The 19,825-nt window shown below is 39.5% G+C and overlaps 1 protein-coding gene across 1 annotated transcript in view; it reads left to right on the top strand.

Moving 5' to 3' along the window:
* Positions 1-19,825, top strand: part of CNTNAP2 (contactin associated protein 2) — a 1,656,810-nt gene that overhangs the window by 292,134 nt on the left and 1,344,851 nt on the right. The window contains exon 4 of the mRNA XM_052638430.1: positions 9,352-9,499. Within this exon, the coding sequence (XP_052494390.1) occupies positions 9,352-9,499 (148 nt within the window). The remainder of the gene's footprint in view (positions 1-9,351; positions 9,500-19,825) is intronic.

Consider the following 19,825-nt stretch of genomic DNA (forward strand, 5'->3'; position numbering starts at 1 on the left):
TTGTGCATTTGGGGTCCAGGATGGAAGACGTGTCCCGTTGCTCCTCTCAAGCACTCACTTCCGCAGCATCATTCCTACCTTCTCCCTAACGCCTTCACTCCTCCAGAGCACTTGTAACCAGCTTATCCTATCCACCGCTCTCCTGTATTTTATAACATGCTACGGCATCTTCTACTGTTATACTAGGAACTCTGCTTTATTTGGGGAACTGTATTTTCGTGGTGTGTGTGTGTGCTAAGTCGCTTCAGTTTTGTCTGACTCTTTGTGACCCCATGGACTGTAGTCCACCAGGCTCCTCTGTCCATTGGGTTTTCCAGGCAAGAATACTGGAGTGGGTTTCTATGCCCTCCTCCAGGGATCTTCCCAACCCAGGGATCAAACCTGTGTCTTTAAGTCTCCCGTGTTGATGAGCAGGCTCTTTACCACTAGTGCCACCTGGGAATCCCATTTTAGTGGCCCCAATCTTAACATTTAAATTATGTGACATTTTTACTGAAAACTCTTGAGTGAAGTTTCTTTTAGCCCAATTAACGTGAAGTTTACCACACTGTCGTGGCCTTCAGGCCACCCTTGCTTCTTCACTGTGCTCCATAAATTCTGGCTTCCTTCCTGCCCCCAGAACATGCAGCGTGTACTCAAGATGTTTGCATTTCTTACTTTTGCTTATACTATTGACTTCTTTTGGTTTCAGAATAAAACAGTGTCAAAGTTGTGTTTATACTATACTGCAGTCTGCTCAGTGTATAGTACCATTTTGTCTGGAAACAGTGGCCCCATCTTAATTTAAAGATACTTGATTGCTAAAAAATGCTAGCCCTCATCTGGACCTTCAGGGAATTGTGGTCTTTTAGCTAGTGGAGGATCTTGCATCAAAGTTGATGCTACTGAGTGATCAACGTGATGATTGTTGAAGGTTGGGGCACCTGTGGCAATTTCTTAGGATAAAACAACATGAAGTGTGCTATGTCAGTTGACTGTCCCTTTCATTTAAACACTTAGAGGCCATTCTCGGGTTATTAATTGGCCTAATTTCAGTACTGTTCTGTCTCAGGAAATAGGGAGTCCCAAGGAAAGGAAAAGAGATGGAGGAATGACAGGTCAGTGGGGAAGTCAGAATGTACAGAATGTTTATAGATTGAATTCACTCTTATATAGGTGTGCTTCAAGTCACCCCCAAACAATTGCATTGGTGGCATCAAAGATCCCTGACCACACATCATGATAGTGAGTATAATAATAACGAAAACGCTTGAAATATTGCAAGAATTACCAAACGGGATAGAGACCTGAAGTGAGCAAATGCTGTTGGAAAAATGGTGCCAATAGACTTTCTCTAGGCAGTGGTGCCAAAAAACCTTATAAAAGCATCTATGAAGCAAAAACTGAACCATACCTATAATATACAACAATATATATGTATTATATAACTCAGTGTATTTAATTTATATATACATTATATTTTAAAACATTTATCAGCATAGTTTATTTAATTTTTTTTATTTTTATTTTTAGTTTATTTTACTTTACAATACTGTATTGATTTTGCCATACATTGACATGAATCCACCACGGGTGTACATGCGTTCCCAAACTTGAACCCCCCTCCCACCTCCCAAATGCTGTGTCAGTTTTTGCTGTACATCGAAGTGAATCAATTGTATATATACATATATCCACTGTTTTTTAGATTATTTTTCCATGTAGGTCATTACAGAATATTGAATAGAGTTTCCTGTGCTACACAGTAGATCCTCGCTAGTTATCCATTTGTGTGTATGTCAATCCTGATCTCCTAGTTTATCCTTCCCACGCTTCCCATATCGGTAACCATAAGTTTGTTTTCTACATCTATAACTCTATTTCTCTTTTGTAAAAAAATTCACTTGTACCATTTTTTTTCTAGATTCCATATATAAGCAGCATATTTGTCTTTCTCTGTCTCACTTCATTCAGTATTATAATCTCTGGGCCCATCCATGTTATGATGAATGGCAGCATTTTGTTCTTTTTTATGATTGAGTAATATTCTGTTGTGTACATATACCAAATCTTTATCCATTCATCTGTCAATGAACACTTTGAGTGTTTCCACGTCCTGGCTATTGCAAATATTAAATATATCCATTGCATATTGTTTATTAGTTGCCCCACTTTGTACTGCCATACTGTATACTTTACTAATGCAAATGCCATGTGAGCTGAAACTGTATTGTCCACTTCTGTCTGCCCAGTGATTTGAACAGTATCTGGTGCATAAAAAGATCTCATATATCTCCTGAGTGAATGAATGGATATATGAATATATAGCACTTTGAGCAGAAGTGCTAAGGTTGAGCCTTGGTGTGGCATCTGCCTCTCCTGAATCAGGTGGATTAAGAGTGAATATTGGGTAACATTGTAAAGAAAATCTAGGTGCTGTTACTTAAAGAGAAGAGGTTGCTGGGGAGGGAAAGGATGGATGTCTACCATTTTATCCCCCCTTCCCTCTTTTTGTTGCCAATGCCAGTATGTGAATAGATTGGTTTATATCATTGTTTTTACTCCCTCCTCTCAAAGTGTTATTAATTCTTCTTTTGAAACATTTTCCCTTCCCACCAGGTGGCATTCACTTTGAACTCTATGGCTCTTATTCTATTATTTATTAAAGAAACACATGCTGTATTCTTCTGTCCACAATCAGACAGGGCTTGTTAAAACACTCATGATTTTCCAATATGAACACTTCTTCTAGTCGGATTTATGTCCTTATCACTTATTCCAGAATATAGTTTATGTTTTCAGAGTCCGCAGTTTTAGTTCTAAAGTAGACTTTTGGACAAGCTAGTCAGATCTTTTTGGGGGACAGACATGGAGAGAAGGAATAAAATAGATGAGGGCTAGAGAAGTTACCCCTCAAGAACAAAATTTCACCACAACCACTAGACTCAGGATATCTCCAGCCCTAGATCTGAGTTCCTTCTTTGGGTATGTGTGTGTATTTTTAATTAATCTATTTATTTTAATTGGAGGGTAATTACTTTACAATATTGTGCATTTTGCCATACATCGACATGAATCAGCCACAGGTACACATGTGTCCCCCCATCCTGAGCCCTCTCCCACCTCCCTCCCCACCCCATCCCTCTGGATTGACCCAGAGCACCGGCTTTGAGTGCCCTGCTTCCTGCATCGAACTTGTGCTGGTCATCTGTTTCACATATGGTAATATACATGTTTCAATGCTATTCTCTCAAATCATCCCACCCTCGCCTTCTCCCACATAGTCTAAAAATCTGTTCTTTACATCTGTGTCTCTTTTGCTGCCTTGCATGTAGCATCGTCATTACTGTCTTTCTAAATTCCATATCCATGGAATATGTTGTCTTGGTGTTTCTCTTTCTGACTTACTGCTCAGTTCCTTCTTTATTCCAGGCTCTCCCAGTCCTCTCCTGTGCCCTTCTTGCTTTCTATCTCCGAAACATCATCCTGCCGTACTATCCAGTTAAAGTCTATCTCTTTCTATAGTTCTCCTGATTACATTGTTTTCACAGGATTCTAAGGATTATTGAAATCACTAGCTATGCCACACACTTCTGTACTTCCTTTGAATGCTGGCTTTTGCAACATTTTTTTCATATTTTATTTTAGGCCTGTGATACCAGGATTTCTGGTGAGAAACATATATTTTTGGTCTTTATCCATGCTGTCTGCCACATGGGTTCTGAAACTCCTGGGATTTCCTAAGTGAGAAGTGTGATAAAGATGAAATGGGTGTATTTGTTATTCATAACAAATTCCTTTCAACCCATACCTGAGTTTATGTCAATGAGGTGATATTTGAAAACCCCCTTGATAACCTTAAGATGAAACCAACCATGTGACTTGATAAGAGAGTTGAAACTTTCAGTTGCACTGGTCATAGCGAACACCCTCTTCCAACAACATGGGAGAAGACTCTATACATGGACATCACCAGATGGTCAACACCGAAATCAGATTGATTATATTCTTTGCAGCCAAAGATGGAGAAGCTCTATACAGTCAGCAAAAGCAAGACCGGGAGCTGACTGTGGCTCAGATCATGAACTCCTTATTGCCAAATTCAGACTTAAATTGAAGAAAGTTGGGAAAACTGCTAGACGACGAGGTTCCTGACATTGTACAGGAGACAGGGATCAAGACCATCCCCATGGAAAAGAAATGCAAAAAGGCAAAATGGCTGTCTGGGGAGGCCTTACAAATAGCTGTGAAAAGAAGAGAAGCGAAAAGCAAAGGAGAAAAGGAAGGATATAAGCATCTGAATTCAGAGTTCCAAAGAATAGCAAGGAGAGATAAGAAAGCCTTCCTTGGTGATCAGTGCAAAGAAATAGAGGAAAACAACAGAATGGAAAAGACTAGAGATCTCTTCAAGAAAATGAGAGATACCAAGGGAACATTTCCTGCAAAGATGGACTCAATAAAGGACAGAAATGGTATGGACCTAAAAGAAGCAGAAGATATTAAGAAGAGGTGGCAAGAAAACACAGAACTGTACAAAAAAGATCTTCACAACCAAGATAATCACAATGGTGTGATCACTAACCTAGAGCCAGACATCCTGGAATGTGAAGTCAAGTGGGCCTTAAAAAGCATCACTATGAACAAAGCTATTGGAGGTGATAGAATTCCAGTAGAGCTATTTCAAATCCTGAAAAATAATGCTGTGAAAGTGCTGCACTCAATACGCCAGCAAACTCAGCAGTGGCCACAGGATGGAAAAGGTCAGTTTTCATTCCAATCCCAAAGAAAGGCAATGCCAAAGAATGCTCAAACTACTCCACAATTGCACACATCTCACACGGTAGTAAAATAATGCTCAAAATACTCCAAGCCAGGTTTCAGCAATACATGACCCATGAACTTCCAGATGTTCAAGCTGGTGTTAGAAAAGGCAGAGGAACCAGAGATCAAATTGCCAACATCCGCTGGATCATGGAAAAAGGAAGAGAGTTCCAGAAAAACATCTATTTCTGCTTTATTGACTATGCCAAAGCCTTTGACTGTGTGGATCACAATCAACTGTGGAAAATTCTTCAAGAGATGGGAATACCAGACCACCTGACCTGCCTCTTGAGAAATCTGGATGCAGGTCAGGAAGCAACAGTTAGAACTGGACATGGAACAACAGACTGGTTCCAAATAGGAAAAGGAGTACGTCAAGGCTGTGTATTGCCACCCTGCTTATTTAACTTCTATGCAGAGTCCATCATGAGAAACGATGGGCTGGAAGAAGCACAAGCTGGAATCAAGATTACCGGGAGAAATATCAATAACCTCAGACATGCAGGTGACACCACGCATATGGCAGAAAGTGAAGAGGAACTAAAAAGCCTCTTGATGAAAGTGAAGGAGGAGAGTGAAAAAGTTGGCTTAAAGCTCAAGATCCAGAAAACGAAGATCATGGCATCTGGTCCCATCACTTCATGGGAAATAGATGGGGAAACAGCAGAAACAGTGTCAGACTTTATTTTTGGGGGGCTCCCAAATCACTGCAGATGGTGATTGCAGCCATGAAATTAAAAAACGCTTACTCCTTGGAAGAAAAGTTATGACCAACCTAGATAGCATATTCAAAAGCAGAGACATTACTTTGCCAACCAAGGTCCATCTAGTCAAGGGTATGGTTTTTCCAGTGGTCATGTATGGATGTGAGAGTTGGATTGAGTGTCGAAGAATTGATGCTTTAGAACTGTGGTGTTGAAGAAGACTCTTTAGAGTCCCTTGGACTGGAAGGAGATCCAACCAGTCCATTCTAAAGGAGATCAGTCCTGGGTGTTCTTTGGAAGGACTGATGCTAAAGCTGAAACTCCAATACTTTGGCCACCTCATGTGAAGAGTTGACTCATTGGAAAAGACTGTGATGCTGGGAGGGATTAGGGACAGGAGGAGAAGGGGATGACAGAGGATGAGATGGCTGGATGGCATCACCAACTCGACGCACATGCGTTTGCGTGAACTCCGGGAGTTGGTGATAGACAGGGAGGCCTGGCATGCTGCGATTCATGGGGTCACAAACAGTTGGACATTACTGAGAGACTGAACTGAACTGACCTCTGAGAAGGCGAGCATGGCAAGAGATTGATTTCAGTCTCCAGTAGCCAATGATTTGATCATCACAAATGCACACAGTAGCTGCCATAAAAATCAAGAATTTCAGGAGTTTAGAACGCTTGGTGAATAAATAGAGGTGCTAGAAGGGTGGTACATGTGGAGTGGGCCTGCAGCCCTTCTCACCCACCTTGCTCTATGCATCTCTTCCATCTGTTCCTGAGTTGAATCCTTCAGCATAAACCAGTAATCTAGGTTGTAAACTGTTTTCCTGTGTTCTGTGAGTTGTTCAGCAAGCAGTTGAACCTAAGGTGGGGGTCATGGGGACCTCTAATGTATGGTCTTTCAGAAGCATGGGTGACAAACTGGGCTGGAGATTGGCGTCTGAAGTTGGAGGTGCTCTTGAGGAAATCAGCCCTTCACCTGTGGGATCTGAATCTACCTCCTGGTAGATAGTGTTAGAATTGAGTTAAGGTATGGAAGGCTGGCTGGTGTCCACAGAGAATGGCCTGGTGTGTGGGAAAACCCATACGTCTGGTGTCAGAAATGAAATATTGGGAAAAACAGGAGAACACAGAGCAATTTTTTTCTTTTTCTGTTTTCAGGCTTCATCAGACTAGAAATGTCTCAGAAAGAGATTTCTAAGAAAGTTACTAGCTGTCTGTGTTGTTTTTAATATTCATATACCACTTAGCACCATGTTAAGCATATGTGTGTGTATGTGTTAATCACTCAGTCGTGTCTGACTTTGTGACCTCATGGACTCTAGCCCGCCAGGTTCCTCTGCCCATGGGATTTTCCAGACAAGAATACTGGAGTGGGTTGCTATTCCCTTCTCCAGGGGATCTTCCCAACTCAGGGATCGAACCCAGGTCTCCCACATTGTGGACGGATTCTTTATCATCTGAGCCACCAGGGAAGCTTATAGCTATATATGTTAAGCATATAATTGATCCTTAAGTTAAAATTGTTGGCTGGCTTTTGTTGAATCTTATTTAAGATAGTATTTAGATTAATCTATATACACTCAGGGAATTAATTCAGGGATTCTCACTGGTATTGCTTTTGAAGCCAGGACAACCAATAATGATATTAAAATGGAGCCACAGTTTAATAAAATAAATTTGTGGCTTCTGTGTAAAACTAAAAGCTGGCTAGAAAAAATACCTACAAAGAAAAAAGAAATCTGTTTACCTTGATCAAATGTTGTCAGCATGATGCAAAAAAAATGTCTATTTATGTGCTGAAATTTAAGATCTAAAGCTCAAATGGTTTTGTCCAATGAAGAACTGAAGAGGATGTGGTTGTTTTGAAAGGCAGTGATAGTATGGCCAAAAAGTTTGGATTTTGGATTTTTTCCATAAGATCTTATGAATGATAAAAACCTGAGTGAACGTTTTAGCTAAGACAGCAGCTTCAGGAAAACCAAGGAGAACACAGTAGGGATCATTATTGAAGAATATCTCAGTTTCCGAAGCATGCAATTGTATATGTTATAGACTATTAGGACTTCCCTGCTGACTCAGCTGGTAAAGAATCCACCTGCAGTGCAGGAGACATAGGTTCCATCCGTGGGTCAGGAAGATCCCCTGGAGAAGGAAATGGCAACCCACTCCAGTATTCTTGCCTGGAAAAATCCCATGGACAGAGAAGCCTGGCAGGCCATGTTCCATGGGGTAGCAAATAGTAGGATGTTACTGAACACTGGCACATGTGTGTGCACACAGACACACACACACAGACACAGATTCTTACCCATTTTGCAGATTATTGGAGCTGACTGAATGTTCTAAAGAGTAGTTTAAATCTTGAGGAAATATTTCAACATACCTTTTTGCATACGTGTATTTGTGTGCAATTAAACCAGAGCCTTCTGTTTCAAAGCTACTATATACTCTTTATTGAAAGTATCTTTTTACTTGCTTCATAATAATTTTATGTCTTTTAAAAGTTGTTGTAAAAGATACATTTAAAAGAGATAAAACTCCTGATTTAATGTAGAAACAAATTCAAAATATCAGTTAAGAATGCAGCAGATTGGCCATGTAATATAGTGCTTATATTGTATCATGTTATGACTTAAAATGTTCAGTGTTCTTTCTAAATTTTTTATTTCAATGTTTAAGACATTGTTTTAAAAATATAAAAGAGGATCTCATGTGGAATATAGCTTTCCAAAAACTCAAGTTATTTAAGATACGGACAGCTAGAATGTGTATATGAAATTAAGGCAGCTCGTGTTTAAAACTGGAGAAGGAAATGGCTACTCACTCCAGTGTTCTTATTTTGGAGAGCCCATGGACAGTGGAGCCTGGCAGGCTACAGGGCATGAGGTCACCAACTCAGACACAACTTAGAAACTAAACAAGAACAACAAAACGTGTCTTAAATAGCTTACACATGTATTTCTCATTTATTTGACATATTCTAAAATATTATTGGTCTCTTGCTTTAAATCTTCTTTACTTTAAGTTATGATTTTATATTGACATTTTCCTGTTATTAGATTGCACACTCTTTTTGAGTGTAGCATTGGTGGCTTTCCTTACTCCTGGGTTTCCCATATTACCTTGTGTTAATGCTTATTATGCAGTAAATGTTTTATAAATGTTTTATAAATGTTTGCTGAGGAATGATGGCTATGACCAAAGAAAATCCTTTTGTTCTCTGCCATAAAAAATAGACAATATGACTTTTCAACATAAAGTAATTGTGGCAAACAATTCTTGACAAAATCTTCCATGAATAAGACATATGAAATAAATACGTTCACATGTAGTTATGCTAATGAAATGTAGAAGGCCCTGATCTCTGCACAGTGTATTCAGTTTCTCTTTTTGCCAAACTCAATGTCGAAAAGTTTTTTTTAAATTTCTGATGATGCCATGGATAGGCATGAAGAGAAGATTTTTAAAAAGCAAGAAATATGTTTGGAGTGTGTTTTGAAAAATGTATACTGCATAGTTTAAATGTAAAATAATAGAACTCATAATTGTCTACTGGATACTACAGTGTATGTCAGAGTGTTTCATTCTTTTAACACGTGTGTGCATTTCCATATATGCAAGAACCCATGGAAACTTTGTCCTAGCTCGCATTTAAAATTGGCCCTGTTTTTCAAATAAAGAAAGTATGGAAGCTTTTTTCGATTTGTTTATGGTTTAGAGAATATAAAATACTTCCATTGCAAATACAGTTTAAGTTTATATTAGCACATAGAGTACATGGTGGTTTCTAAAGTATCTTCCTCTAATTTTCAAATATCTCTTTTTTTTTTTTTGCCAGGCATTTCCTGGGAATGTCAATTCTGATAGTGTTGTCCGGCACGATTTACAGCATCCGGTCATCGCCCGCTACGTCCGCTTTGTGCCTCTGGATTGGAATGGAGAAGGCCGCATTGGGCTCAGGATTGAGGTCTATGGCTGTTCTTACTGTAAGTACCATCCTGTGGAAATTGGTGGTGGAGTTTTGCCATCTTCATTTACTTGGTAATTTCATTATTTTGAATTATTTTAGTTGCTTTCTCTGACAGTAAATTGCCATGTATCTTTATATTAAAAACATATAAAGTTGGTCATATGTTTTAAATATATATTTACATTTTTACACAAACACACGTATAAGAATAAACTAAGAATACCTTTAGTAGAGGATTTAGGAAATGATTATTGTTAAGTGTACTAACACAGCAAAGCTTATTAATAAAAATGCTTGAAGTCTTATGAAATATCTGAAAAGTAGAAACCTGTGCTTTTCTCCATCTTTCTGACTCTTTGGAATAGATTTTGAAAGTAGTCTTAAGAACTTCCTTCTGGTTCTCTTCAATTTCACCTTTTGTTCTTTTGAAACCAACCACTGAGTTTTGATGTCAATTATATTTTATATGTGTGTAAGTTTTATTTGTTCCTTTAAAAAACTTACTTGGTTACCCGAAGAGTTTCTTTCCCTGTAGTTGTGTTTCTTATTATCTTTTTGTATTTTTTTTAGTCATCACATCTATGTCTATGATTTCAATGTATGGGATTGTCATTCTACTGTCTGTTTCAGCCAGTTTTGTTAAGGGTGCTTCTTTTCTCCTCCTCTTGTTCCTCCTTTTTTATTTTATATATATGTGGGAGTATAGCTGCTTTACAGTGTTACCTTCTGCTGCATAGCACAGTGAATGAGCCATAGGTACGCACATATGCCCTCTTGTGTTGAATTTCCTTCTCATCTAGCTTACCAGGGAGCACTGAGTGGAGTTCCATGTGCTGCACTGTACACCTTCATTTCTTCTTCTTAACAGCCTTGTCTGCCTAGCCTTCTTGTCCTCATCTTTATGCCCACTCATCTTCTTGATTGTGACCTCAATTTCTTCTAAACATTATCTGTGGAACTCCTTTCAGGCCCGAGGTTGATGGTAGCTTCTTCTGGAAAAGGTGGATCTTTGCCTATTTGCTTCTGTGAAGGCATTACTAACACACAATTACTGTAAAGACTACTTGAGGCTTTTTGAGGCTAGTGGGTAGTACACATTCAGTTGGCAAACACAGGATTTGCAGACACTGGCTTTATTTTTATTGTCGGCTGTGCTGTGTGGCTTGCAGGATCTTAGTTCTCTGACCAAGGACTAAACCCGTGTCCTTGGCAGTAAAAGTGCCAAGTCCTAACCAATGGATCACCAGGGAATTCCTCCTAACACTAGCTTTAGAATATGAATTGTCTGGTAAAATGGTCTGCTCCTCCCAGGAAGCTTTTCTTCCTGTTCTAATTGGCTGGGAAAGGAGAGGCTGGATACACACAGCATAGGGAATTAGATTAGCTTCAAGCAGGAATTTCCTACTAGACTTTCCCCCACCATTGCCTACAGACCCATAACAACAAAAGCTTAACTGCAATCAGAAAATCCAAATATCCTGTTGGAAAACCTTAATTAAAAGTAACCAAACATTTGATAGTTTATAATAAAAACTATATAAAAATTTTACCTCTGTATGAATTTAGTAACTATAATGATGACCAAATCATTTCTTATGTGTGTGTGTTTATTCCTTGAATTCTGTCTGACTCTGCAAGAATACTGGAGTGAGTTGCCATTTCCTCCTCCAGGGGCTCTTCCCAACCCAGGGAATGAACCCGGGTCTTCTGCCTTGCAGGTGGAGTCTTTACCACTGACCTACCTGGGAAGATTAGGGAAGAACAGAACTCTGGGTTCACACTTATTCTAGCTGTCAGCATCGAGATGGGAGGACTAAAAAAATATATGATATTTTTGTCTGCATAGCATATTTTCTAAGAAACATGTTCAGCTTTCAACAAGTGAAAAAGAAGTAATAGTCTCCATGGAAACATGCTATGTATAATCTATTCTATTAATAATTATTTATTGAGCAATCTTCATGGATTATGAAATATGCTCAATGTTAGTAGTATCACAGTGAATAAGATAAACATGGTGTGAGAGAAAAAGAAGCAATTGATCCAGTAGTGGTATCTACTGAGATATATCATGAGAAACGCTGGGCTGGAAGAAGCACAAGCTGGAATCAAGATTGCTGGGAGAAATATCAATAACCTCAGATATGCAGATGACACCACCCTTATGGCAGAAAATGAAGAAGAAATAAAGAGCCTCTTTATGAAAGTGAAAGAGGAAAGTGTAAAAGTTGGCTTAAAGCTCAACATTCAGAAAACTAAGATCATGGCATCTGGTCCCATCACTTCATGGCAAATAGATGGCAAAACAGTGAAAGACTTTATTTTGGGGGGCTCCAAAATCACAGCAAATGGTGACTGCAGCCATGACATTAAAAAGCACTTACTCCTTGGAAGGAGTTATGACCAACCTAGATAGCAAATTGAAAAGCAGAGACATTACTTTGCCAACAAAGGTCCATCTATCTAGTCAAGGCTATGGTTATTCCAGTGGTCATGTATGGCTGTGAGAGTTGGACTATAAGGAAAGCTGAGCACTGAAGAATTGATGCTTTTGAACTGTGGTGTTGGAGAAGACGGTTAAGAGTCCCTTGGACTGCAAGCAGATCCAACCAGTCCATCCTAAAGGAAATCATTCCTGGGTGTTCATTGGAAGGCCTAATTCTGAAGCTGAAACTCCAATATTTTGGCCACCTGATGGTGAAGAGCTGACTTATTTGAAAAGACCCTGATGCTGGGAAAGACTGAAGGCAGGAATAGAAGGGGACGAGAGAGGATGAGATGGCTGGATGGCATCACCGACTCAGTGGACATGAAGTTGAGTAAACTTTGGGAGTTGGTGATGGACAGGGAGGCCTGGCACGCTGCAGTCCATGGGGTCACAAAGAGTCGGACACCACTGAGCGACTCATCTGACTGAGTGTCTATTAGGCGACAAACTATGAGGGTTAAATTTTGCCCAAAGATGTATAGCCTGAGTGCTCGAGCTGAAAGGGAAACCAGACATCCTGGTGGTACAACAAGGGCTCACTACCACTGCTATTTTCCTATTCCCAAATTTAACAAAAACTCGATGGGATGTTCACCAGCTCAATAAGCGAATTATATTGACATCCCAGAAGCAGCCATCAACCTTCTCTGAGTTCAGTTCAGTTCAGTCGCTCAGTCATGTCCGACATTACAACCCCATGAATGAACTCCATATCCTTGACTAGACGGACCTTTGTTGGCAAAGTAACGTCTCTGCTTTTCAATACGCTAGTCTAGGTTGCTCATAACTTTCCTTTCAAGGAGTAAGCATCTTTTAATTTCATGGCTGCAGTCACCATCTGCAATGATTTTGGAGCCCCCCAAAAGAAAGTCTGACACTGTTTCCCCATCTATTTGCCATGAAGTGATGGGACCAGATGCCATGATCTTTGTTTTGTGAATCTTGAGCTTTAAGCCAACTTTTTCACTCTCCTCTTTCACTTTCATCAAGAGGTTTTTTAGTTCCTCTTCGCTTTCTGCCATAAGGGTGGTGTCATCTGCATATCTGAGGTTATTGATATTTCTCTTGGCAATCTTGATTCCAGTTTGTGCTTCTTCCAGCCTAGTGTTTCTCCTGCTGTACTCTGCATGTAAGTTAAATAAGTAGGATGACAATATACAGCCTTGATGTACTCCTTTCCTATTTGGAACCAGTCTAAGTTACTACTACTTAAATTCACCTGATTTTTATTCCCATAGATTAAGGTTGTTTTGGGTTTTTTTCTGTCTTTTTTTTAAATTTTAAATTCTCATACAAATGAAATGATAACATACACATTATTTCCCTTCTGACTTCTTTAGTTCAAAATAATATTTGTGAAAAATTACCCATTTTGTTATCTGAAGTATTTGTTTATTTTCCTGAATATTATTTTGTGGTATGCTTATTCTACAATTATGTATTCATTTCATGTTGATCAACACTGAGTTGTTTCCAGTTTTTGGCTATTTCAATAGAATTGCTATAAAGATTTTTTCATGGTATAGAGCTGCTGCTGCTGCTGCTGCTGCTAAGTTGCTTCAGTCGTGCCCGACTCTGTGTGACCCCATAGACGGCAGCCCACCAGGCTCTCCCGTCCCTGGAATTCTCCAGGCAAGAACATGGGAGTGGGTTGCCATTTCCTTCTCCAATGCATGCAAGTGAAAAGTGAAAGTGAAGTCGCTCAGTCTTGTCCTACTCTTTTGCAACCCCATGATGGACTGTAGCTCTCCAAGCTCCTTTGTTCATGGGATTTCCAGGAAAGAAAACTGGAGTGGGTTGCCATTTCCTTCTCCAAGTTATTTTTCTAACCAGGTGATTTTTCTAACTAATGTCCAGTTCCCATTATTTCTTATACATCTATGTATGAAGAATGTAAAATATACTTGTCTTTTTCCAAGAAAAAATACATGTCTGTAATAAGAAAATTATGTGTTAAACATATTTATTAACGGAAGTGTTTCCAAGGTTACTGTGTTACAAATTTATCTGTATTGGAATTCAGACTACAGTGGACCCTTAGATGGCTTTCTATTTTATTTTTTTCATTTATTGGACCATTGATTTGTCTCAAGGGCTTTGTTTAAGGTTTCAGTGATAGGAAATTGTGGATCTTTGAGAGGGAAAATTTCAATCAGAAACACTCATATTTTGCCCTTTTAAAAATAGTAGTCCTGCCAGGGTCCAGCAAGGAGAAACTAGGCTTGCATCACTCCCATGGAAAAGGAATGATTTTTCTCATCTTCTAAGAAATCCCTTTTGAGTTTATTTCTGTGTATGGTGTTAGAAAGTGTTCTAGTTTCATTCTTTTACAAGTGGTTGGCCATTTTCCCAGCACCACTTATTAAAGAGATTGTCTTTAATCCATTGTATATTCTTGCCTCCTTTGTCAAAGATAAGGTGTCCATAGGTGTGTGAATTTATCTCTGGGCCTTCCATTTCTAACACCATACACAAAAATAAATTCAAAATGGATTAAAGATCTAAATGTAAGACCAGAAACTATAAAACTCCTAGAGGAGAACATAGGCAAAACACTCTCCGACATACATCATAGCAGGATCCTCTATGATCCATCTCCCAGAATATTGGAAATAAAAGCAAAAATAAACAAATGGGACCTAATTTAACTTAAAAGCTTCGCACAACAAAGGAAACTATAAGCAAGGTGAAAAGACAGCCTTCAGAATGGGAGAAAATAATAGCAAATGAAGCAACTGACAAACAACTAATCTCAAAAATATACAAGCAACTCCTGCAGCTCAATCCCAGAAAAATAAACGACCCAATCAAAAAATGGGCCAAAGAACTAAATAGACATTTCTCCAAAGAAGACATACAAATGGCTAAGAAACACATGAAAAGATGCTCAACATCACTCATTATCAGAGAAATGCAAATCAAAACCACAATGAAGCACCATTTCATGCCAGTCAGAATGGCTGTGATCCAAAAGTCTACAAGCAATAAATGCTGGAGAGGGTGTGGAGAAAAGGGAACCCTCTTACACTTTGGTGGGAATGCAAACTTGTACAGCCACTATGGAGAATAGTGTGGAGAATCCTTAAAAAACTGGAAATAGAACTGCCTTATGACCCAGCAATCCCACTGCTGGGCATACACACCGAGGAAACCAGAATGGAAGGAGACACGTGCCCCAATGTTCATCGCAGCACTGTTTATAATAGCCAGGACATGGAAGCAACCTAGATGTCCATCAGCAGACGAATGGATAAGAAAGCTGTGGTACATATACACAATGGAGTGTTACTCAGCCATTAAAAAGAATACATTTGAATCAGTTCTAATGAAGTGGATGAAACTGGAGCCTATTATACAGAATGAAGTAAGTCAGAAAGAAAAACACCGATACAGTATACTAATGGATATATATGGAATTTAGAAAGATGGTAATGATAACCCTGTATGCGAGACAGCAAAAGAGACACAGATGTATGGAACAGTCTTTTGGACTCTGTGGGAGAGGGAGAGGGTGGGATGATTTGGGAGAATGACATTGAAACATGTATAATATCATATAAGAAACAAATTGCCAGTCCAGGTTTGATGCATGATACTGGATGCTTGAGGCCGGTGCACTGGGATGACCCAGAGGGATGGTTTGGGGAGGGAGGTAGGAGGGGGGTTCAGGATGGGGAACACGTGTATTCATGTTGATGTATGGCAAAACCAATACAATATTGTAATTAACCTCCAATTAAAATAAATAAATTTATATTTAAAAAAAAAAGAAATCCCTTAGGGGATTTGTCTGAGATCTGTCTTATACCTGCAGGTTAGGGAATGGGGGTGTTTTTTTCCTTCCAAGTTTGCCAGAACTAGAGAAGAAGAAACATCAATAGATTGCTGCTTCTGTGGGAGTGTATACCTACTGTAATTCTTGTTGTATTTGTCAACTTTCTTCTCTGCAGTCTTTCCACAATCACTCTGTCATCTGAAAAATTAGGTGCTTCTTAAGGTTGAAAGTAAGAAGTTCACTCTCTTCCAGGTGAAGGAAGCTTAGTTCCAGGCTACTGCTTTTAAGCCTCTAGGACCTCTGCTGTTTTTGTTTCCTGACTTGTCTTGATGATAGTATGTGTTCCAACTTCAATGAATTTAGATTCATTTTAAATCATTCTGCTCCCTCTACATTTGGTTTCCCCTAAAATTTAGTTGAAACAAGTGCATGCTGTTATTTTAAAAACTTAATGATATTCCTCATGTCTTCTGACTCAGTAAGCTTGCTCCCCAAACACTGATGCTAATCTTCTTACTCTGTACCGAAGGGACTGCATGAAGCAGAAGGGAGAGGTCTCAGTCTAATAACTTTAAAAAATCAGTTATGGCTGAAACACTCAAACATTCATCTTACAAAAGCCTTGCATGGTGTATTGATTAAAGTAGTGAGCATTTTTTATAGCACATATTGAATTAGCTTTTAACCAGAGTCTCCATAAAAGTAAGGCAGCACCGTGGAAATCAGGGTACACAAAAATCAAGGTAATTTTTATATATGCATTCAGTATGGATGAATAACTAATAAAGCCTGTAAATATTTCCCAGTGCAAATCCAGGTGGAAAATAAGTGCCAGATGGGGAGGAAGGCATATGAAGAGATGCCAAATACAAGTAGTCGGAGACAGTGTTTTGTCTTCTTCATGCTGTGCTAATGGGAACATCCTCTTCTTGGGACCACAGTCGACTCCCCTAGAGCCCTTGCAGCCTGGACAGGAGATGCTGCCATGTGTGTATATATTAGGTTCCAAGGGCTGTTGTAAAATAATACTATAAACTATAGCTTAGGACAACAGAAATTTATTCTCTCATGGTTCTGGAGACATAAATCTGGAATTAAGGTGTTAGCATAGTTGTTTCTGTCTGGAGACTCAGAGGGAGTAACTGACCCATACCTCTCCTCTAGCATCTGATGGTGGTGGTGGCGTTTAGTAGCTCAGTGGTGTCCAACTCTTTGCGACCCCGTGGACTGCCGCACGCCAGGCTTCCCTGTCCATCACCAACTCCCAGAGCTTATTCACACTCATGTCCATCGAGTCAGTGATGCCATCCAACCATCTCGTCCTCTGTGGTCCCTTTTTTCTTCTGCCTGCAGTCTTTCCCAGCATCAGGGTTTTTTTCCGATGAGTTGGCGCTTCGCATCAGGTGGCCAAACTATCGGAGCTTCCGCGTAAGCATCAGTCTTCCTAGCGTCTGGTGGTTTCAGCAGTTCTTGGTGTACTGTGACCTGTTGCTGCTTCATTCCACTGCCTGCCTCTGTCTTTGCATGGCTGTTTTCCCTCTGTGTGCCTGTCTCTGTATCTTCACATGGGTATCTTATCTCTATGTGTTTATGTCTCGGTATCTTTACATGGCTGTCTTGCCTCTGTGTGTCCGTCTCTGTACCTTTACATGACCATCTTCCCTCTGTATTTCTCTCTCTGTGTCTTCACTTGGCTGTCTTACAAGGACATCAGTCTTTGGAGTCACCCTTACCCAGTATGACTTCATCTTGAAGGAACTGATTACCTCTGCAAAGACCCTATTTCCAAGTAAGGACACATTTTGACGTTCTTGGTGGTTATGTGTTTGGGAGAAATGTAATTCAACCCAGTGCAGTATTTATTCATTAAGATAAGTAAGAATTTCCATGAAGAGCAGTGTAGTTGGGCAGAGAAATAAGAAATACTTCTGAATGTCAACCCATGTTTTCCTGTTTACGTTAGATGTTTCATTTTGCATAATGCTTGTATTGTTGTGTTTTGTGTTCCTCACACACACATATACATACATACACATACACTCATGAAGTTTAAATTTTGGGAATCAGTGTATCATCACACAGATTCACCTATCTCATTAGCATTTGTTGAATTCTATTTGTAAAGCATTCTACTAATTTAAAATCTAGAATGCAAATCAGATCCTATCACCCCACTGCTTAAAGCTCTTTACGAGCCTACCTATAAAGTCTAAGTTGTTAGCTTGAGATACAGGGCCCTTCCTATTACCTCTGCTGCTACATTGTGTCATTTCCATGTTGTACTCTATGCTCCGCTATACAAACTGTCCTGTTTTCTGAGTATCTGACCTGCTTCTGTAACTTGCATTCACTCAAAGTATCCTCCCTCTCCATCATTCTGATCAATTTGTCTTATCCTCCAAGATTCAGCTGAAATGTGATTTCCAACAAGATTTCTCTGAATTTCCATAACGAACCACATCATTTTTTCAACATAGTCTATTATACTATGTATTAGGTTGGTACAAATGTACTTGTGATTTCAGAGCATGAATTTTAAATCATTACATCGTCATTCAGTTGCTCGGTCGTGTCCAACTCTTTTGAGCACCACAGACTGCAGCATGGCAGGCTTCTTGGTCCTTCACTATCTCCAGGAGTTTGCTGAGACTCATGTCCATGGAGTAGGTGATGCCATCCAACCACCTCATCTTCAGTTGTCCCCTTCTCCTCCTGTCCTCAATCTTTCCCAGAATCAGGGTCTTTTCCACTGAGATGGCTGTTTGCATCAGATCATTATAACTAGGCTCTAACATATCTTTGGGAAGATCCCCTGGAGAAGAAAAATGGCAAGCCACTCCAGTACTTTTGCCTGGAAAATTCCATGGACTGAGGAGCTTGGTAGGCTACAGTCCATGGGATCACAAAGAGTCGGACACGACTGAGCAACTTCAGTTTCAATTTCAACATATCTTTATCAAACAAAATAGGAACCATTGCAATCAACACATTTCTGCCAATGAGAAATAAGTTTGTTTGTTCTTGTAGCATAAAAAAATCTGTGCTTTGGGGTTTGACAAACTCTTAGGAAACATTTTCTGCCACCTGCTGGTTGTGGAAGGATTTTCCCTGCAAAAAATTGCCAAGACGGCTTGAAGAAGTGGTAGTCAGTTGACAGAGGGCAGGTGAATATAGCAAATGAGGCAAAACTCTGTAGCCTAGTTCGTTCAACTTTTGAAGCATTGCTTGTGTGATATGCCGTCAGGCATTGTTGCAGAGAAGACTTGGGTCCTTTCTACTGAACAAATGCTGGCTGCAGGCATTGCAGTTTTTGGTGCATTTCATCAATTTGCTGAGCATACTTCTCAGATATAATGGTTTCACTGGGATTCAGAAAGCTGTGGTGGATCAGACAGGCAACAAACCACCAAACAGTGACTGTGACCTTTTTTTAGTGCAAGTTTGGCTTTGGGAATTGCTTTGGAGCTTCTCCTCAGTCCAACCACTGAGCTAGTTGTTGCCGGTTGTTGTATAAAATCCACTTTTTGTCACATGTCACAATCCAGTCAAGAAATGGTTCATTGTTGTTGGATAGAATAAGAGAAAGTATTTCAAAAGGACAATTTTTTTTTCCCTTTGGTGAGCTCAGGAGGTACCCATTTATCGATATTTTTCACCTTTTCAATTTGCTTCAAATGCCAAACCACCACAGAATGATTGATGTTGAGTTCTTTGGCAAAGTCTTGTGTAGTTTTAAGAGGATCAGCTTCAATGAGCCTCTCATTTCATTGTTGTTGACTTTCAATGGCTGGCCACTGAGCTTCTCATCTTCAAAGCTCTTGTTTCCTGTGCAACGCTTCTTGAATCACCATTGCACTATATGTTCATTAACAATTCCTGGGCCAAATGAATTGTTGATGTTGCAAGTTATCTCTGCTACTTTACGACCGATTTTTGAACTCAAATAAAAAAATCACTCAAATTTGCTTTTTGTCTAACACCATTTCCCTAGTATAAATAAGTGTAAAATACACAGCAAGTAATGTCATTAACAACAACAAAAAAAAAACAAGCAAGAAATGAGCATTAAAATGCTGTAC

Source organism: Budorcas taxicolor, chromosome 4 (assembly GCF_023091745.1).
Source record: "Budorcas taxicolor isolate Tak-1 chromosome 4, Takin1.1, whole genome shotgun sequence".
Lineage (NCBI taxonomy): Eukaryota > Metazoa > Chordata > Mammalia > Artiodactyla > Bovidae > Budorcas > Budorcas taxicolor.